The following is a 22,673-nucleotide window of genomic DNA, read 5'->3' as shown; positions in this document are numbered from 1 at the left end:
ATGGGCTGACAGGAGCCTCAGGCAGTTCAACAAAGGCAGTGCAAAGTCCTGCACCTGGGGAGGAACAACCTCCCTGCACCAGAACAAGCTGGGGGCTGACTGGCCAGCAGGCAGATTTGCACAAAAGGACATGGAGATCCTGGTGCACAACGAATGGAACACGAGTCAGTGGTGTGCCCTTGCTGTGGTACACACTGAGCTGCATTAACAAAAGTGTAGCCAGCAGGTTGACGGCAGTGATAATTTCCCTGTCAACACTCACGCAGCTGGTTCTGGAGTCCAGTTTTGAGCCTGCTAGTACAAGAAAGACATTGAATAAGTGTCGTGAGTGCAGTGGAGGGCTGGCAAGATGGTGGGCTGGAGCACATGATAGGCAAGGAGAAGCTGAGCGCACTGGATTTGTTCAGTCAGCAGAGCAGGCTAAGATATGTCTGCTTTAATTCTGTTTCACCTCAATGCCTGACTGCAGAACGATTGCACCATATACAGAACAGTTTTGGAATGATTGTTTTGTGCCTAGTACAAATATTAGTATAACATACCTTCAATTTTAATTAGGAATTTGTGGAAAATAATACAACAAAAAGAAGCTGCAGAAAGCACCATATTGTTCTGCAGCTGATTGCGCATAGCACGCCTGGCAGTGTGCAAAAGACATTCACATAGTGCTTTTCATTGAGCATGCCATAGTTGGTGTGACATGTCACAGCCAAGAAGCCAGTTTGTCATATGCCTTCCACTTCACTGAAATTCATGCCAGGCTATGGAAAACATGGTAGGCATGAATGGAAACCTATCAACAACCAGATCTTTGTCTGCCAAGATAAAAAGAACAACATACTAAGTTAAATTATGTTGCTATTATGTCACAATCCCCATTTTTTTCCACAGTTTCTATTACCAAAGAGCAGAATCTGATACTTACAGACTAAGAGTAGATAGCTCTATGAAATATTTTTCTGCCAGGATTTATTCTATTTTTATTGCTACTCATCTACAAAATCCCAGAGCTGCTATGGCATACTCTGCTCCACTACTTACGTTATTTAAAAGCCTGCATGAACAAAAATCTATACTGAAACAAGAAAAAATGCAAATTTTGTTAGTATCAGTAATTTTGTCACATTCTTAGGTAAAGGTTTTTATACATGGATGAACTAGAAAAAAAAACCCAAGTAAACACATCTAGGTGAATGTTAAAAACGTGTTGGCACTCTTGGCTGGAACACTGGGTAAAACACTTGCCTTATTTCAGCATATGTTCCCGTCTACCCGCTTTGCAATGCAGTGCAGCTACAACACATAATTGTGAGCTCATTTGGATACTCTCTGAATGCCATCCAGCCATTTCTGTTAACTGCATTGTTTTGCCTGCTACCTTTCAATTCCTTTCAAAGCCCTGGAAAATATTTGCTTCTGTATGTGTGCACGCGCACACACACACATCACGCACATTTAATTGCCAGAGCTTGGTTTGCTTCATTGAATATACAGCAGGCTGGGTTGAACAACCAAAACATGCTCAAGAAGTGTATTACTAGATGGGCAGAGGACCACATTAGGTTTGGGGTAACAGCTTGTATCACTACAGTAGTAGCGATGGTAATGCAAGATAAACCAAAAACATACAGTTCTGTAGAAAGAACTCATCTGCAGAAGTCTACCTGGTGCTCATGAGATGGGTCAACCAGGCTGCTGCCTAATTCAGAGAGCTCATAAAGTACTCCAGCAAATTTGGTAACTGTCAGCCTGCTTGTACAAAAATCCAACAAATCCACATTTGCTATGCAGGTACAGTGACCATATCCTGTGCAAAGAGAGGCATACTTTTCTAGACCAGACATAGGTAAGCAAGAAAGTGTAACCAGGAGAAAGACTGATGATGGAAGGGCTCCCCAAAATTTAGAGAAAAAAAAAAAATCATGAGAGCAAGCTCTAGAGCAGAGCCTGCTGCTAGAGTCAACCTTGGCACAAGTTAAGCAGTAAGATATACGGCCATTGAGACAGACTGGCAAAATACTCTGTAGATCTTATCAGGTACACATAGATAGAGAAGCATGAGGAGGAACCGTGTCTACAGCAACACCTGACACTGGATACATAACACTGAGCCATAGATTATTTTGGAAACATAAGCGAGAGAGGTTTCTGGGCTGTGGCCAGTGTAATTATGTATATGGAGTTGGATTTAGCTTTTGTTATGGTGAAGACCGTGCCATTTCCTTCCCTCGGTGCAAACTGGGGCATATTCTGAATGGAGTAAGTGTAAATAACAAAGTTATTTGTATACTTTAACTAAGTGTCCATTTAGTGATGGAAAAAATAGAATCAGATCATAAATTCCAGCAGGCACTAACAGGATAGATGGATTATACAGAGATTCCCAGTGACAAGGTGTAGATGGGAAAGCTTTCTGCAGGTAATACTGCCTTGTGCCCTATCCATCTGGGCTGTTTGGCGAAACTCCACATCCTAGCTAAGATTATGTGAATGTTCTCACATATTCCCTCTACCATTTCCAACTGAGATTTTTTTGTGCATCAGGCAGACCAGACAGTGAGTCAGGAGCTGAGGCAAGGAGACATTCAACAGCTTGTTCCTTCTGACTGGTTATAACCATGCATTGCTATGATGCTTATTTACCAGCCGCAAATTTTCCTCTATGCCTGCATAAAAAGAATTCATCTACTCCTTTTCCTGCCACATAAGATATTCTTGAGTTTCCTTGCTGACATGGAAATATGTGCACTTACATTTATGATGTCTATCCAGGCAACAAGTTTTAGAGGATGTCTTTTATTCAACAGCTCAGTCACAGTAAATGTTGCCAAGTGAAGAGGCTACTCACTTGAACAGGTGCATTATGAACTGGACCTTACAATCCTATAATATGAAGATACAAATGCAAGTACTAAGAAATGGATCCACTGTTTTACTTGAAGTTTTATGGTTCTACGTGTTGCCTAGATGCTACTGTGAAGCTGTTCCAGGCAAGTCTTTTCTGAATCATGGGACTTCATTTCCTGATTAAAGACATTTTAGTACAAGAAGAAAAAGAGAAAAGAAAAAAAAAGAGCTCTAATGTAGTGTTGCTTTTTGTTCAGCATTTAGAGAATTACAGAGCAAATGAATACCAGAAATGTATTTAAAAATGGCTAACGCTTCAGTCAGATCCTGTGACAAGTGAACACTCTGCTTCCAGCATAGATGACAGAGAGTAACTAGGACAGCCAAGCTCAGCAAAGCACCACGAGCAGCAGATTTTGTCAGGTTTCCAAAAATGACTATTGACTGGGAATGCTCACTTTTATTAAATTTAACTAATACAATTTTAATTATTTTATATTGTTAAATATTAACCATTAAAAGTTCAAATTGATTGGAATATAAAACAACAGAAAGCAAACTCCAGTAATCCCTGGGTAAAAGGTCACAATCAGGGTCCAACAAGAAGTTGCTTTTTATAAAGAACTACCAGGCAAGATTCTCTGCATTAGACCTTTGCTCCCCACCACCTCTAAAAGGAGGAGGAGATACCTGTATACACAGTAAATATTATGATTTTTGGTTTTTAAGTCTATGAGAAGCACATATAGGAACTCTGGTTGGGAATGTTGAAAATATTTTATGGGACTTCTTACAGTGGCATGGAAATAATCTGACGATGGACACCAGTATAAGAACATGATTATTTTCACTATTAATTAATTCTGTAGCATATTCTCTTTAATCTAATTCCTAGCACAATTACTACTTTAAAGGCAGAAGACATATTTCATATCCTCAACTTTATTTAGATTACACTGACTCCATGCATTTTTCAGAATTTCTCAGTGGTGGAAGTTATAGCAAAGTGCTCTAAGATATTAGGCATGGAAAGTATTGTTTCTAAACTTGCATCCCCTACCTTTCCCGACAGAGACAATGAAATCAGTGTTTCAATTATAGGTCTTACACACTGTTGGGCAACAAATCAACTTTCATCTGTTTATTCAAGGGTCAGTATCATTTGTTTAGCTGTAAATTTAGGTGTGCTGCAGACACTGATGCCATCCATTGCTCAATGATGTCTGACAAGAAAAATTATTACTCGATCATACTCTTTCTCCAACAGAGATTTATTACACAGACAATGCACAACACTGTGGGAGCTCTTAAATTAGAGCTTAATGGCTAGCAGCCTGCAGTGTTAAGAAAAAAAATAAATCGCTCTTTCTTTGAAAGAAGCAAACCTTAATGGAAATCTCTTTGTTTTTTAATTCAGTGGAGAAATTATCATAACCATGAAGGATGATTGAGATATCATGTGCAGAGAGAAAAGGGCTATATAGACTGAAAGAGCTAGGCAGACAGGCTATTGCTAGTATGCAGGGCAACTGTTACGGATGCACGCACTGCATATGATGCATATCGGTGGAAGATTTTCATCTGTAGCTCCTCTTTTCTTGTGATAGGATTCTTTGGGACTTTAGGAATGGAATTAACTGGACTCTTCTCAGCCTGTAGAAGAAAAAAACACTTACATACGTAGACTTTGCATGAATAAACATCTAGAAAAAGATACACAGGCTTTTTAGGTAGAAGTGGATACCAGTCCGTTACTATCAAGATTTATTTAAACACAGAATCTTATAGCTCAAGAAGAACTTGCATAAACTGCATTCATTTCAATGCTTATTTAGTTTCTCCTGCTGGACTAGAGGAATCTGTGCTGCGAGGCAGCTCAGGCGACCCGTTAACTGCAACTCGTGTCAGAAATGTGAATGTTGAGGAACTGGCTCCACCGTGTGGGCTAAGGAAAATGAACATTACAAGTCCAGCAAGAAGCAGCATCCTTCACTTCAGTTTTCAGTAAGGATGGGATAAAGGTAGGATGAATAGAGGGAATGTCAGTAAAAAAAAAAAGAAAAAAAAATACTGTGAGGAGTTGGAAGAATTAAAAGGTTTAATCCAGTAAAGCTTTATTATTGCCACCATACAGGTCTGAGAGAACTGGCCCATGGTCTCACTGGTCTAGCCCAGTGAGGAAGCTGGTCTAACTCCAGGAAGGAGTTTTGAGTTCTTCAACAGTTTTCTGACAGATCTTCTGCAAGATATTAGTAGCAGTAAAAGAGTGACAGTGTGCTACTCAAATTCACCAAAGGCATATTTTTTCCTAACACCTACTACATGTTCTGCTTACTGACGGCATGACAGAATTGCAAAAGCATGAGTTAATGTAAACCTCTGGCTTGGACAATTAGTGGCACAATCAGTGAGACTTACTTTAAGAATTCCTGTCACAGATAACATTCTGTGTAAGCACTCCTGCTTGTGCTAAGTCTGGGTATGGTTGAGTAGTGCAACCACTTCTTCTGCATACCCGATGGCATCATGACATCCAACCTTTGTGTTGGACTTTCTCCTAGAAAGGCAGGATGCCATCTCCAGGGAGATCTTGTTAAATAGAGTTCTTAACAGAAGTGTTGCAATTTATTATGTCAATCTTTTCAGTTTTCTGAAGCAGAGACAACTCCTTCGACTGGATGGAGTTTGCTCTACTGTCCTACTTAATTACCATCTCACTTAATGATAATTTTCATTCTCATATGTATATTCCTATCAATCCTTCTTCATTTGCACTCATGTACTTCACAGTCATTCTTATTGAAAAAGTGAGGTATTTGTTTAGACCGTGGACTTAGATTATCTTTGCCTCATCCTGATTGCATAGAAGCTGCATTTCTTTCTCTTCCATCTTCCTTCTTCATGGCTGATTTTCCATTTACTATGTATTTTTTTCAAAAGTAAAAATCAACATGACTTCTGACAAAGTTCACATTACTTACATCATCTCTGACATCAGATACACTTTCCTTTGCTAATGATTTACCTTTTCATTTCTTACTGTCACTTACTCCCAACAGCCTTTTTGGTGATTATTCATCAGTAAGTGTAGCATTCCTTTTCTGTGGTTTGCAATGTAAGTTCCAGAGATTTTAGAAGGTTTTGCTTTAAAGAACAGCGTTTTCCTCATTTAAGTGCATAGACTTTTTCAGTTCAGTTAACTTGTACTTACACAGATACTGAATACCTGCCTTTTTGAAATTAAAAACTTTGAAGATGCAATTTTATCTGTTCTTTTAATTTGAATGGAAGCAACTTGCAATAATCAGTGCAAGATCCATTTCAAGGACCACCACACTTGTTCGCTGAAATCCAAACTATAATTGCATAGCACATAATCTCCTGTTGGATTAACTGATAAAGAAATCTGGCATTTGTTACATACAGGATTAAGTGGATTCTACACGTTCTTGCCAGTATTTTACTGTCCAGTCCAAATACATAAAGTTAAAATTTTCCATAATGACAATACTTTGTGGTGTTTATGTTTCTAGTAATATCACAAGGTCTCCATCTGTATTCAAATCTGCTTCTGTATTTTAATGAAGACGAAACTTTACAGTCTTTCTGTCTTTCCCTCACAAATAACCCTGAACTGGTCCATTTCATATTATTGCACATTTTTGTAAATCCACATGTACAGCAGCCCTAAAATGAAAAGAAGTTACTTTAAAAAATCTGTTCTTAAAGAAGAGGCGAGTCTGATTTGATCTGTAATTCGTCATTAGCTGTACTCTTTATTTGGGAAGATGTTATTATATGTTCTATTAAATTCTTGGTTTTGGAAATAAAATAATTCCTGAATACATGCTTTGTGCTGCAATACTGACAAAGATAAAATGCCAGAATTCATTGAAATGAAAGGCAGATAGAGGAGGTGGAACACACACTGTATAGCTGCTTCATTGCTGAGGCATGGGACAACATGCCTCAGGAAGAAATACTGGTTTATTTTGCTAAACTCACTGACAATATGAACATTCTTTAACTCTGATTACTCAGCAACTAAACACCTGCAGTCAGATCCAGGAGACTCCTTCTTCAAGGTACAGTAAAAATAATACATAATTCTTTTCATTTTGTAGTAGAAATACATAACCATAGCTGGTTGTATACTGAGGGTCATACCAGGAATTCACAGTTCAGTTATGAATTTACACCTGACTGAAAGATGGCCACAGCTGGTGGGAAACTTGTTTCAGTTAATAAAAAAGCTTTGAAACTGTAGGAATAAGCTTTTAATTTTCTAGTGAGTGCTCTTGTGAAGTGTGGGAAGCTGCGAGAGTTTCAGTGTCTGTCAAAACCTAATAGGTGGTAATTCATTTCAATCAATTGCCTGCCCTGCTGAAATTAATATATACATTATATACATGGAAGTAGTCAAGGATTTAGTGCACCACAATGATTAGGGTAATTTTTACTTTTTTTTAATTCATCAGTTCCCAGAGGCTTTTTTCTCTATTTAGATGAGGCAGCAGGATTAGAGTCCACATAATATATCCTTAGTTTGTTACCAAGGTGATCAATACTAAGCTACACTATTCATCAAAGAGAGAAAGGCAATGGAACAAAACTACATATGCTTTAATCTTCAAGAGATAATCAAAAGTGTAAAGCATATTTGCAATGAGGTTGATGGTTTTGTGTAGTAATAGTTTGAAGACAGAATGGAATCAGAGCAAACACATGAGGGAATAATACAAATTTTGGACTGCATTTTCCTTTCTGCCAACATAGAAAGCATGGGTTTGCTGTTGGAACCAAAACTACTCTGTCAGTAGTTGATATACTTCTGCCTATTCTGCCTTTCAAAAGCAGTAGAGGAAACATGCAAATGCAAATAAAACAAAGTGCACTCAGTGTCTGATTTTCTAGGCAATTAAGATATTATTTCACTTTAACAAATCTAATTTATATGCTTAAAAAGTCTAAATCAATCAGGAAATCTCAGAATTATCTAACTCTTCAGCTAACTGATCCATGTGCTTCTTGCAAGAAACCTAAATTCACATCCAAGTTAGTGCTATTCAAGATCAGACATGAATGTGTGAATTTTGGGAAGATGTAAGAGAATGTTTGTGTCCAGGCAAGAAATAAACACTTTTTTTTTGTACCTGAGAACAGAGGACAAATGATACTGTTCTGATGTCTCATATTTTTGAGGATCTGTTTGATTGGATACAGGGAAACCAGGATGAGATATTGAAATAAACTCTAACATCTAAAAAGGTGATGACTAGAGTGTCTGTCCACCCTTGCATTACAAGCATATGTATCAAAGAAAAGAGTAGCAAGGTTTTCTAGTAAGTCATTACTTTTAATCACCACTCAGCATTAGAAATAAAACCTGAAATCAATTTTTTATGTAAGTCAATTTATTGGTTCTCTGAAGACACAAAAGCTGTTATTTCAAGTGCAGGCAACTAATCTTGTTTTATTGCCCCAGTAACAAGAGATTAAAACATCACAGTCAATGGCTTTTAAGTAGAAAGGCTCAAACTCTTGTCTCAGTTATTTGTGTTGAAATTTTCTCAACACCAAGACCAACTGCATATGGATATGAGAAGAAATTTTACATGTAAGACATAGTACAGTAGAAAAAAATGTTGCTTATGAACTTTATGTAGAAACATTTTTATGTGTTGAGAAGATGTTGTTCAGGAGTTTAAAGAAGATCTAAGAGACTCTTAAGATCAATACTGTTCCAAGTACTGCACTCGTAATATCAAAAGCTGATCTTCTGATAAGATTAAGCCAATGCCAAAACATTTGTAAACAGGATTCAATCAATACCTTAGTTTCTGCTGACATGAACTTGGTTTTTAAAATGAAACTGCTTTATACTAAGCAAAATACACTTCTAATAAACTGAAATATTAATTCTCAGTGGGAATTCAGCAATTCTTCAAACATTTCTAAATGAATCCAAAGATCAAACTCTGCCCTCATTTCATTCCTGAATTCTCACTGAATGGTGCTTGTAATAACAGCAGAATTCATCCAATGTTGCCTATTCGTGACTTCTCTGTTGGAACACCATTTTTCTAGTAACAGTGAAGAGTGAAATAGTGAAGGAGAACTGGGAGATGCCTATTCTAGCCATTTGTAACCCTGCTTTTTTCAGACTTTGACATACTCCTTATAAATGTTGCTGTGAACATGCTTGTGGCAACATCTCCAGAAGAATGCCCTCTGCCACCTACTGAGTTAGAGGAATACAGAGAATCCAGAAGCTTCATTTACAGGAGGCTTTATGCACCACCTTTGAGCACCCAATCTCCTGTATGTACAATACTGAATAATCACCCTGATGGTGAATATAACATAACAGATCTTTACTCACATAGTCTGCATGTGGGTTCAACCTACACAGTACTTGTGTTATGCTGTTTAAAAAGCATGCTGAAATGATAAAGTTTACATGATGAAGGACAGGGGAAGTTGATTTAGAATTTCCTGTCTGCCAGTGATTCCTTGCTCGGATCGTATGTGCGAGCTGATTTGTCTCCCCAGAAAGTAACAGAGCTAAACAGACTCCACTTAAGAGTCTCTTGATTACACAGAGTTACAATAAATAAACACTTAGGTGACTTAAACTGGATTTTTCAGTAGTGGGGAAGACAAATGACGCTTATGAGTCATCTACAAAGACCTTCTCCTTATGCAACAAAATCCCTAATAGGTGAAATCATTAATATGCAGACTAAGATGTCAAAAATAAAAAAAACAGGCAGAGAATCAAAACTAAAAATCCATCATCCTGGGAGGTAACAGAGCAAGAGAAGAAGGCACTTCCCCCTCAGCAATACTAAAGCTGCTATACTAAATACAAGACAACACGACACCAGCAGCACTCTACAGCTGGCTGGGTGAAGTAACAGCAGCAGTTAAAGAAGAAAAGATCAACAGGCAGCAGCAGGACATGGCAAAGACAGCAAATGCTGAAATGACAGCAAGGTATCTTTTCTTCTTCACACACAGAAGCTGAGTATGCCTGAGTGTATCCCTAGAATACTAATATAATCTTGGATAACAAACTATGAACAAGAGAGGGAAGGACAAATCTGGTATGTTAAAGACAAACTTATTCTTTGGATGTTCACAGTGGAGGTGGGATATCTGAGGAAGATCACTACTAGGGATGCTGTAGGAGCAGCCATTTTACATCCTGTTCATGTACTATTGAGCCACTGTTATTTCTGCTTTCCTGAACTACTGGTTCATTTTTCTGCCTTTACTACATTACCTTTGAAGTTCATTTTAAATATTGAAACTGAGCCCATTTTTCTTCCAAGACCACATGGCAGGGGAGTGACTGTATCACAAATGCTGAGGCATTTGTGGTCAAGAATCATGTATATCTCACATTTCCTTATTAAGGTTAGTATTTGCATACAGTATTTTTTCTGCTTTCAAAATCAGATTCAGTTTTATTTTACCACTCAGAATTTCAAGCTGAGAAACACAGATCTGTATCCAGAGGAAAAGCAGTAGACAGCAAAAGCTAGCTACACTTTGGGATGCAGGGATTTTCTCACTCAGGTTCAGCAGAGTGAGACTTGAGACTTCATTTGAACGAGGCTCTCACTATCCTGCCCTTCAGAGGCTGAAGTGGGCGCCAGTTATCAACCAGTGGCTTCACAGGTTCATTCTCACCAGTCTTGGAAAGGGTACGGAGCTTCGCCATCTGCAAGAAAAAAAAATTAAAGTGTCCCTGTGAATTCACCTGGAAGCAGTGTGGACCTTGATGCCTAGAACAAACTCTTGAGGCAGAAAAGGAATTTTCTTATGTAATGACAAGCATACTGGTAGAGATTATTGGTAGAGATCACTGCAGCCCAACAGCTAGTGCTGTTTCTGTGCATCTTTACACTCTTCATCCACAGAACAATGCATCATCTGACCCTTGCCTGGAATTCTTTTCGGATTTTCCCTGACCCACACTCAGAATGTGGAAAAAGAGTAGGGGCCTCCTCTGACCCTGCTGGAGCCAGACTGCAGTCAAATCACTTGTGAAAATATGGCTATTCATGAAGGAGGATGCACATCTAAGCCTATGCAAGGTAGTCTCATAGAAAAAGCTGGTCTGCAGAAGTTCGTATTTTGTTCTGTAAGGCAGAGAAATGTATGCCAACTGGATTATTAAGTTCAATCATGAATTCAGCAATTAGCCGTTGTTCTCCAAACTAATTTAAATTCAGTATTGCTTTGTTAATTGTTACCTTTTCATCAGAATGCAAAATAAATCTGTTCTGAAAACTGCCAAATCAGTAAAAAGGCTATACCCCGACTTGTACTGCTGAAGCAGAAAATAGTATAAACAACCAAAAGTTTTAACGCAAGAACTAAAAAGAAGGTAACCTTACCCAGACTAGCTCTCTGTTGTTTTTCCTGTGTTAATGCACACTTGAGCTATATGAATACAATTAGTACATTAATTTGTATTAACATTCAGGTTTGCAGGTTCTACCTAGTTTGATCCTTCCCACTGACAAATTTTAGGAAGTCAAGGTCTCAAGTAATTTCTTAAACTGGGAAACCAGCTAAATGTTAGTCTCACTTGCCACTTAATGCTGAAGCACAGAGAATGAACTGAGGCAGCTGTGGTGGCTGAATTTTGTGGCTTAGGGGCACTTCTGCCTATGCAGGTTTTCAGGATCCCAAGAACACTCCTGCTGAAGCTATTCCAGGAGGTCTCTAGAAAGACAGCCTGATTCTCAAGGTCAGTTTTACAGTCCATTTCAACAGTCCCTTTCAACAGTCCATTCTCCAGGCAATTTCTCAGAGTCCTCAGCAAAAGCTTTCCTTATCAAAAAACGCAAGGTAACATAGAGTTTGCAAATGATCATACTGACATACTGTGACACTGTTGCAAACTGGTAAAGGAGCAGCAGAACTAGCTGGAGTTTACCTGGTCTGAGCTGACTTCAATCGGCTCCCTCAAGAGAATCCAAGTGATACACTCCTCACATGGGGGTGTAGTGAACGAACCATGGTAGGTCCAGTAGTCCCGAGATTTGGGGAAAAGAATTGAAGGATCAAAGTGCTGAAAAGGAGCCTCTTTCCCCTTAGAGAAACAAAAAATAATTCTCTGCAGTAACTCTAGGGATATGCATCTTAAAAGACATCAGTATCTATGTTATTACAAAGGAAGTAATTAAATATCAAGACTCATGCAAGAGATCAATCTCCTTTCCTTTCTGTCAAGCATCTGCCCCACAATTAATAATAACTGACATTTTGATTCCATTAATAAATGAAAAGAAATTATAAACTGAACTGTGTGGAACCAAAGCAAATTCATTGTTACATTTTTCTATTCTGGGATTATCAAAATTTTCTTTTATTGTGGGTCACTTGGGATAGAAGTTAAAGAGTGTGGCACTGGACGTACTGGTACCCTTTTTATCCAGTAGAACACTGGCCAGACATTTATCCCAGATTTGTTACAGTCTTCTCCTCTATCTGAAGACATTTAAATCTGCATCTCTCTCCTCCCAAAACTGTGCTCTAACTACATTATCATGGTGACACTCTCAATCTTTTTTTTGGCACTATTACACTTAATGTAAAAAAAATCAAAGTATTTCCTGGAAGAGTACTGGATCCTGAATGTCTTACAACTAAAGGTGATTATGACCAGACAAGGGAGAACAGAAGACACCAGGCAACATTTCCTGAGACATTTTTCTTTTCCACTGAATAGGATACTCAAGAGAGTATCTCCACAGGACTGTGATGTCCCCTCAGGGCAACAAGAACTAAACCAGAAATTTCAGTTCTCTACTGGTATTTAGGATGCGGTTCTGGACAGAAAAATCTATTATTCCTAATTCCTTCTCCTATCATGTAGAATATTCCTTAGATTGGAACACAGTATTACTCTACAAAGTGCAATGGGAGGAGCTGAAATCTTTGCCACACATGTTGCACAAAATATGGGTAGAAGGAATAACATCAAGACTCCAAATATATCTTCCTGACAAAATTACTCTGTAAGTTCTATATGAATTTGCAAATGACTTCACAAACAAAATTGTGCCTTTTCAGTAAATACAGTACAGTGCCCAAGAAACTCCTCTGCCTGTAATGCATCACAGCAATTGAAACTGCATGTGCTGTAAATACACTGGTGATAGCATCCATTATTCTTTCCTGAAAAATAAGTAATCTTGGTAAAATGTGTGTGATGACAAGAAAGAAAATAAGTGTAAGAGCTAAAATGCAAGATGTGGTTGTTTGCATAGGCACCTATCTTTCCCTGCTTTTCTTCAACTGTTGCTTTTTCCAGAACCATTACAGAGAATATCTGTATGTAGGAAATCAGACTTGTATTTTTTTGTTGTTAGAAGTCTTAAAATCTCCAGTTAGGCAGTCTCAGATAGAATGTAATGGAGTGGATATCACTGCCATCTTGTCAACATTGTATGACACAGTGTTTCATAGGGTGATTGGTCAACTTTTTATTAACTATGGCAAAGTTCTTCTGCATGTAAATGTCCAAAAATTGATATAGGGATTATGAGAGAAAGCTGAATCTGTATGAAGACAGATATCATTGACAGGGGGAGCATAGCAGGGGGAGCAATGGGCAAGGCGAAAAAAAATGACCTTCAGTTCCCTCAGCAGAAAGAACTTAATTGTATCTGAAGACTAAGAAAAGGTTGAAAAAATAAAACTAATATGACTCTGAGTGAGGGGAGAACATACTTCAGGCTCAGACCCATACATCAATGGCAGTACATACATACATAACTTAAATGCAAGAAATTCTGCTGAATTTGGAAGAAAATGCTTATAAAGTTTGTAAAATTCAGTCCTGGTGATCTGGTGGTATGTTCAAAGTCAAACAAAACAGGGACTTTACTTTTAGCATCATTAGAATCATAAAGCTTGTAATGAAGTAGAATTGCTGAAGTATACCTAGAGATTAGGTCTATGTTAAATAATAATGTTAAATAACAATAGATGCAGTATCACAATTCTCTGCAAAGAACTCCCTTCTGCAGTTCTATCTATGCAATAGGTATGGACTTTGGTCCTTAGATCATTAATTAAACTGGAATACAGTTTAGAATAGGTTTGCAATGCTATTTGTGCTGGTATCATACGAAGACAGAACCTAGGACTGGTGCAGAAACTGTACCATGTAATTCCTTTTATAAATGAATTCAGTTCCATCTTAAAACTAATAAAGTTTTTTAATCTTCCTTACACCAACTGGGAGCTTGCTCCATCATTCCTACTAGTTTCTTCTCATTTCAGGCTAACTAAATCTCTGACTCAATTTTATGCATTTGTTTTGGCCACTGCTGTCCTCAAATTCAAAAAGCTTTTCATTTCTTCTTGATATTTGCACACTAGCATATTTTTACAGAGCGGTATCAATAAGACTATCAATTGTGCACATAAGCATTGATACAAAATCCTCTACAACAAGAATACTTACAGAAGTCGGGAGTTATATGTTTACTTAAGTAAAAGAAAATGTCCTGCTCCACAGTCCAATGTATCACCTCTGGTGCTACTGTTAGATATCAGAATGATGCCAAAAAGTGAATCTGAACTTCTGATTTCTGCTGCTGCTGCTTTTCAACTACATTATATCACAAAAAATGTTTTGATACCTTGGTCTTTATGTTATCAATTTCTTCAAGAATTCTCTTCATCTCTGGTTTGGGATTTTTTCCAACCTGTAATGCAAAGCACAAGTACTGTATTTTTTCATAAAGTTCCACAGTATTTTAAAGAATTTCAGTACATCCCATCTGTCAAGTTAGGCAGCAATACTCTCAGAGCATCCAGTACAGAATGACACAAAATTATGTGTGTTAAAAGAACATCCGGAATAGCAGACTCAAGTAAGGCTTTGCAATTCAAAAATGCATTGCAGGACTCTATAAGGCATCTCCCACTGTATGAGGAATAAGCTGCGTGCTCAGACAGTATCATCTACACCCTCCAGGGCCTAGCCCTTGGCTCCTGGTTTGAAAGCAACCCACAACCGCTGTGAGACATTTGAGCACTTGGCAATGTGTTGATAGTCTGAAGAGCTGGAGTTCCTGCAGACACTTCAAACATTCTGCAGCACATGTGCAGTCAGATCAGACTTGATGTAAGACACATGAGGAGATTCATGTTATGACCTCCTCAAGCTATGGGGTCACTTTATTGCTTATGTTCATGACGTTCAGCACCTCCAAAAGCTTTGACATGGCTCTGCATGCCAGAAGAGTAAAGATAGTATGCATAAGACATGCTGTTACTGCCATGTCTTGTTCCAAAATAGCTTGAATTAAATTCTTCAGGAGATAATTCCATCTCTCTTTCAGCAACATCCAAACCCATGACAAACCCAGAGGAAAACAATGGCTCCTATGCCGAAGAGCAAGAAGGAAACAGCGAAAGAAGGCCAGAGAAGATATACTGATACTACTTACTTTTATAGACCCTTTAGCTGACCTTAGCATGGTTAATAGGAACATAAAGTTGTGTTTTACAAGATAAAGCTTTAGCCTACAACAGACCAAAAGAAATGACAAAGGAAGAATAATTGAAGGACATAGTTATAGGGGAGAATCTGGACAGGTGCTGATCTTCAGTTTAAACTAACCACAAGAAAAAAGGTCAGGCTGGCTCACAGTGTAACAGAATTAAAATGACATTGGATATAGCCTGTCCAGGGACATTGTGGCAAAATTAATTACATCCACTTACTACTGCTTATACAAATGCAGCTTACTAAGTGATAAAACAGTAAAAGGAGAGCTATTCTCTGATGCTCTGTTCAAGCTGAAATGCCCACCTGCAGGTAAAATGACAGCCACATAGCTGAAGTCTGCATAATTTATGACTATTAGATGTCTGCCTGTTAGCGTTTCTCAGTGTCCTAGACCACATGCAGATTTGATACTAGGATTGCTTTCTTTCTGTTAAGTTTTTAAAAAAAACAATTGGAAAATATTGGTACAGTATTATTTTTTTATAAAGCTGCTGTATTTCAAGGTTAAAATGTTCAGTGAACTTCTTTTACCATCAATTCTTTCTCCTTGGAGCAGGTTCATTGAACTCCTTTTGATTCCCAGCTTTTGTGGGGATCAGCAAGAGACCAAGGGAATCAGTCAACATAACCTTGCTGACAGGCAGATACAATACCTGCTAGCAGACAAAGGGTAGGAGGAAACACTCTTCCTATGCAGACTGTCCTCACTCAGTACACACCACAGTAAAGAGCTGGTCAGCTACCAGGGACAAAATTAGCAAGTGTCCCAGGCTTGAAGCTGTGTGTCTCTTTTTCAGTACCACCCATGATATTGCCACTGGTGTCACGAATGGTGTCAGAAGTCGGCTCTGAAGGGGTTAGTGCATGGAATCTGGAGGGCCCAAGGACATATGTGACTTCAGTCTGTGCATCACTTTGAATGTTTTCCTGTAAAATGATACAGTGCAGGGAAAAACAATGGGAACTTTTTCCCCTGGCACTAGAGAAAGATGAAAAATACAGAAAATTATAAAGACTGAATATTTGCCACTTACTTTCAGAAAAATGCCCACAACAGCCACACCATCAGGTTGTTTCAAAGCTCCAGCAAAATTACCATGTTTTGGATTCCAGTGCACCATATGTAACTAAAAAATCAATGAAACCTCAATTATAAATGCAAGAAATTGCCAACAGCACAATCTTACAAGCTTTTACATTAAGTTAAGAAAAGTTTCCAGTACATAGGTAAGTAAAGGAATGGACTATAGAAAACTATACATAAGTATTTCCTATTCCTGCTCCCATGCTTCCATACACTCACACTTTCTTTAAAGCATCACTTTCCATTTAATTGAAGCATAGAAGAAAATGGAGTTTACCACACAATACATTTAAAAATTAATCAGACAATTCAACTATAAACAGTTTAACTCAAGCATGTGACATGGACGCATGCAGTGCATAAACCACCTACTGACATGCACTTCATCTCAAATAGATTTCTAGATCTTCACGTTATGTAGGTAACAGCTCAAGGATTTACACTGTGTTGTATGTAGCACCTATGGTACTGTTTTGTACCTCATGCCACTCAGCACATTGTACTGGAAAGGAGTGGAGATAGTAACGTGACATTTCTTTCTCATTTCTACTTTCAACAATGCTGTATGTTTCAGGATAGATTTCAAGTTTTTTACATCTCCTTCCAGAAAATCTCTGGTTCCTGTATGTAGCTCCAAATGCTGCAACCAGCAGTGTGGAATCTCAAAATAAGTAGCGTCTGGAACATAGCACCATACAAAAAAAAAAAAAGGAGTCTGGTGCATATTTTGAATGGAGTTGGTTTTTTTTTTAAGCACAGTAACAGTTATTTAAAATAACACCAAAATAATTAACACTGAATATGAATTAATGTATTGCTCTCTGTTTCTTTACTCTTGAGGATCAAGACATCATTGCTAAGGATAAAGGTGGAGCAGCGATATACTTTTGGTTGCATTCTAGCAAAATTTCATACATTCCAGGCTTTCTTCTCCTGTCAATAAATATCTGAGTACTGCAAACAAAAGCAAAGTAAAAAGTCTGTGCTTGAACTAACGAAGAAATAACTTGAGGAAGCAGCATTTTTCTGTTTAGTTGGCCACAGAAAGTAGAACACTAACACAGTTTGGCTGTGGCTAAGGAATGTGAAAAAAAACCCCAAACTATCACCCACAGTCATCTCTGCAATGTTTACGCCCACTGACCCTGCAAAACATCTGCCCAGATTTTCTCCTATGATAGGTGGGCAGAGCCCCTGTAAGCTCTGCACCTTGACGGTATAGGTGGAAGGCAGGAAAACACTACTGCAGACTTTTTGTGGGCATAAGCATGTATTTTGAGCCTATTCTCAAATAGATGGAGGAAGGAGGTAACTTTTGCTAGTAATTCACTAGCATCAATGGCAAATTCACTTACATTTATTACCTGAAGATGTCGTCAGGGCCTAGAGCAGCCATTAGTTTTAGCAAATTTGGAAAATAGTGCAGTAGTTTACATTAAAAAAACCCTCCCAACATCTCTTTATCACAGTTCCCAAAAATAAACAGAGATTTTAAAGCACAGATGTTCAGAAACTAGAAGATACTCTTTAGCACTCTGAATCAGTTTTAAGGTGGATCTGATTTTGAATGTCAGTTTATCAAATGTGCTTTTAGCGAGTTCTTCTATTCATTAGTAATGCTTTCTGAAACTAAGTTAGTAATTCAAGCTATGCCAGAAATGGCTAAAAGTCAAAAAACATCAGCAGAAAACAGATCCTCCTATTTGGAAGTAACAGATCACTTGGTCTCAAATATTTTTAAAACATTCTAAAATACCAGCAAAACCTCTTGCTTGAAGAAGTGAATTCCATGTTAGTATATACTTGCAAAGATACATTTGTTGGCAGATGCAACTTAGCCTACTGCAGGCTAATGAATATTCACAAGTTTCACAGATTTTAGAGAAAAAAACATCGATAAATACTTGCAAAAGGGAGAATGGTTAATCTGTTCAGATGCACAATCAGTCAAATCCCAGTGAGTACTAATACTACTATTAAAAATAGGTCCTACCTCTGCTGCATATTTCACTCCATCTATAACATGCTCAGAGCCGTGGTCATCAGAGGAACCCCAATGCAAGTGAAGCTGACGCAGCCTGTAGGCTCCCGTGAGTGGCCCACCTCTCAGCACTGCAATTGATAATCTACATCAACACTTGCCTACAAAATGCTGACATACAAATTTACTGAACAGGGACCTGTACTTTATCAGTGTGGACTACCTCTTGTAAATCCAGCTGACTGAACTGGGGGTCACAACACTCACCAGTTTACAAGATTGGGGCTGAATTCTGTTATCACTCAGGAATAGTCCTGTTTGACATGAAAACTGTGGAAGCTGCTGTGAGCCAAGCACAGAACCAAACCCCAGAAGCCTAACAAGCCACTTTTCTCCTGGCAAGTGGACACACTATAGTTCCTGATGTGGAGACAGAATGAAGGTATTCACAGCTGATTCTTATCAAGAAAATGGTCTGTTGTGAAATGGTTGGGGATAGGACTCTGAAATTAACCCAAAGGTGCTTTGAAGTGTACCTCTAGCCCATGACTGGCATACCTTTTACAGTTCAGACAACTAAACAGTGGTTACAGCATAGTTTGCTGCTTCTAAAAAAAAGAACCTATCTCTTCAAAGTGCAGGTCTTAAGAGGAAAGAGTTTAGGTCAAATGAGTTAGCAAAGTGTTCTTGAGCAAGCAAAAGCTATAGTCCACATTTAACATTGCCACTGATGAAACAATTTAAGAAGCTATTATTTCTGATGTTAGCCAAATAATGCTGACCATGCATCAGTCTGACAGTTTACATCAGTTCAGACTTTCAAAACATCACACCTACTTTTCAGTTTGGGGATTCTCTTGAACAGGGACTCCTCAGAGGATAAACTCTCAAATACATTTTTCATTCATTACATAAGGCAGGAACGAGACGTGTTTCCTTACACAGAAAGGTGATAATGCAGGTCACAACTGCAGTGCCAGAAGACCTCGTTTAAATAGCATTCAAGTTTGAACTTCTACCAATAGCTTTGAAGTTCAAAGTTAACATTGAAATAATATTTAAATCCTCTTGTGCCCAATGGTCTCAAATTAATTCTTGATATCATATGTGTTGGAATACCTACACAGAGCAAGAGGTTTAACTTTGCAGTTTCTCTTTTTAGTTGGCAGGTGTCACAGCCACTGGGGGGGGCAGAAACAAAGCACTGTGTTGAGTTTTAGGCATGCAGTTCCCCTTATTTTTTGAGTTTGTTCACATATAAATAAATTTTCATAACTAAATCAATACAGTATTGAGTAAGCCTTCTGTAGAAGCCTTTAATGGAAAATAAGTCACATAATAAAAATAGTTGTTGTTGTTGTTGTTATTATTATTATTATTATTTCACTTTTCAATGTAGGATAAATACGGCATAGACTCTAAGGCCCAAATCCTCACAAGTATTTGCTTGCCATTTCACGCTGGAATTAATGGGAGGCAGGAACTTTCAGGAGCTTAATTTATGTGATCTACCTACACTAACAAGCTAAATCGGTATCAGAGTTGGAAACTCATTTAGCAGTTGTTTCTTACAAGTGGTCCTTTCCAGAGCTCAGATACTGTGAAGCACTTGGAAATAGCACTTCATAATGGTATGCAGATCTCTCTAGCATAAAAATAAATCTTTTTAACATTCAAAATTTTCCATGTGATTAGATCAAAAAAAGGCTACCTTCAAGCTAGATTTCTTTTTCCAGTTAAAATCGGATCTGTGACTGCTACTTATCCTCAGCTGCTGCCACCACAGAAGCCAACAAATGAAGGTAAAGTTTATGAAATGCTGTCTTATGTGGTTTTTCAGAGCTGTCAAACATTGCATTTGATTCCAGTCAGACACATCCCTATGAAAAGCTTGACCTCTACTGTCCAGCAGCCTGAAGAAAGTTAGTAATAGCAGCAGGGAGTGAATGTATACCCTGGGTGTCCAGAGGGACAACAGAGATGATGGGGAGGGGAGAGGCAGGGAGCAAAGGAAGGGAAGGTGATTCAGAGGAAGGGCTGCACCAAGGGCTGCACTCTGCTTGGCCAAATCAAGGTCTTCATCAATACAGTTCCCTGGGCAGACACGTTCTTGAGCAGCCTCTGTCTAAACATTTCAGCCTTTAGGAAGCTGCAAAGACAGAGCAGAACCACCATGTGAAAACGTTCATAATCAAATTTACTTCCCATGCTTTGAGTCATGGCATTGATTTTATGCAGTGCTTGCAGAAGAGCATTCCATGCTATAACAGAAGTGCAATTTATGGTTTGTCTGAGGCCACTGTGTAGAAACTGCGGTAATAAATACTAAAGCACCATACAAATACATAACAAAGACATTGTCCCTATCCTAAATAGCTTAGATACTGTCTGTGAGATGTGGAACAGTAACAGGTAGCTGTAATGGTAAACAAAGCAGTCCAAGAAAACAATGAGCTCATCAAGATAAACGATATAGTGATCTTTCAATGTACTGCAGATATATTTCATTAATTATATAGCTTATGAAGAACAAAATCCCAATACAAATGCCATCAAAGCAGATGCAGAAAAATACAATGGAAAGTAACTGTTTTCCATTAATTAGATTGCTTTCCTTCTTGATAAAGGACCGATCAATATTGCATGCTCTTGAGATGACTTCGCATTATACGGCATTGTGAATTTATTATTCATTTTGACTGTTGTTGCCCATCTGCATTCAGAGCTACGGACTCATACAGCTCTGGAATCAAGTTTTAAACAATTTAACTTAGAGATTAGAGACTGCTCTCTCTCAATTAAATAACAAAGCCATTTCATAGATTTCCAGAAGCTATGAAATGTTATTTTCATAAATGCTATTTTCATAGCTTTTTCAGGCTGTGGAGGCTCTTAAGACTTCCCACACAAACAGAAGAAATCAAGATCACAGTCAGTAGAAACACAATGGGTTTTGTGTTTACAAAGTGCCTCAGAGCGCACACTAAAACCCCCTGGATGACACTCCCTCCCCTTGCACAAAAACTGAGGATGTGGTTTCCACGTTGAAGGAGGTGACTTGGGGAGAAGTCCACCTTCCAGCTGAGTCTGTATTTCAGGGGTGCCCCTGCAGCTACAGCCTCCCTGTCCCACCTATGGTGGACCTAAACATGACCAGATCCACCAGAACAAGCACTGGGAGCACCTTTTTCATGTACCCAAACGACTTTTCTCTGCCAGCCTCCATAGGCTGGGTACCACAGGATGCATTTTGATTCCCAGCGCTTTGCAAACCTCAATTCCTAACAACCCCCGAAAGCCGAACCAAAACCCGACCTGATCGATCGAACATGTCGTCGAAGACGACTCGGCAGGTGCGCCCGTTGTTCAGGATGGTTTTCGCTGCCCCCGGATCGTAACTGGCGTGCCAAGGGCCGAGAGAATTGTCGTGCCGCACGTCTTTGCTGTTGATCTCAATGGGCGACTGCTTGTCTCCCTTGGCCATGGGGTAGTTTTCATGCCAGTGCTCGGGTCCTGGGGGGGGGAAAGGCAAGGAAATGTCACCCCGGCTCAGACCCGGCCCGCCCGGCGGCCCCGCACCCCCGCTCACCGTTGTCGCTGTCGTAGCCCCACACGGACTGGGCCATGGTGCCGCTGCCCGCGCCCCGTCCCTCGCCCTCCGCTGCGGCTCCGCCGGCGCGGTGGCCCCTCCGTCCCTCCCTCCGTCCCTTCCCTCCTTCCCTCCCGCCCCGGGGCACTTTTTATAGACCGCCGCGGCTTCGCGCCGTCCCCTGAGGGGTGGGCAGGGGGAGGGCGGCGGCGGGAGGCTGCGAGGCGGGCAGGGGCGAGGGGCGGCGGGCAGCGGTGGGGCGGGCAGAGCCGTTTTCTCCACCCCTGGAGGAGGCCGAGGGATGCCGGCGGGACCCGGCGGCCCCGTTCATCGCCCTCCCGCGGAGCACGCCTCAGCCCGCCCAGTCCCGGGAGCGGGAAAGAGGGGGCTGCGCCGCCCCGAGGGCCCGCGGAGAGCGGGCGGGCGGGCGGGTCCCCGTGCTGAGCCTGAGGCAGAAATGGCGGGAGCGCCCCGCAGCCCCCACGGAGGGTCGTGGGGCCGGGCTCGGGTGGAGGAGCGGCTGCGTGGAGAGCGAAGCTGCTGCGCAAACTCGGGGAGCCAGCCTGAACGCAAGGCAGAACCCCAGCCCGGCCCAGCCTGTGCGGTTCCCCCCCCGTTTGCAGGCAGCGTT

At 39.8% G+C, this 22,673-nt stretch overlaps 1 protein-coding gene across 1 annotated transcript; it reads right to left on the bottom strand.

Annotated features, from left to right (window-relative positions):
• Positions 1–7,449: 7,449 nt before the first annotated feature.
• Positions 7,450–22,181, bottom strand: LOC142029148 (carbonic anhydrase 3-like). The gene is made up of 7 exons (XM_075023523.1): positions 22,043–22,181; positions 21,769–21,966; positions 18,466–18,584; positions 16,423–16,515; positions 14,514–14,579; positions 11,798–11,953; positions 7,450–10,573 (listed from the first exon to the last, which is right to left on the bottom strand). The coding sequence occupies exons 1-7, from the start codon at positions 22,077–22,079 to the stop codon at positions 10,454–10,456; spliced, it is 789 nt and encodes a 262-aa protein (XP_074879624.1). The 5' UTR covers positions 22,080–22,181; the 3' UTR covers positions 7,450–10,453.
• Between the last annotated feature and the right edge of the window lie 492 nt (positions 22,182–22,673).

The sequence above is a fragment of the Buteo buteo genome, chromosome 3 (genome assembly GCF_964188355.1).
Source record: "Buteo buteo chromosome 3, bButBut1.hap1.1, whole genome shotgun sequence".
NCBI classification, from domain to species: Eukaryota; Metazoa; Chordata; class Aves; order Accipitriformes; family Accipitridae; genus Buteo; species Buteo buteo.
This window is presented reverse-complemented; position numbering and strand designations above follow the sequence as displayed.

Excerpts from the sequence above, each read along its gene's own strand:
- LOC142029148 (XM_075023523.1), bottom strand. The coding sequence starts at position 22,079 with ATGGCCCAGTCCGTGTGGGGCTACGACAGCGACAACG. Across the intron at positions 18,585-21,768 it reads CGACATGTTCGATCGATCAG|TGCTGAGAGGTGGGCCACTC; the intron begins GTCGGGTTTTGG and ends TATCAATTGCAG. Across the intron at positions 11,954-14,513 it reads TTGATAACATAAAGACCAAG|GGGAAAGAGGCTCCTTTTCA; the intron begins GTATCAAAACAT and ends TGTTTCTCTAAG.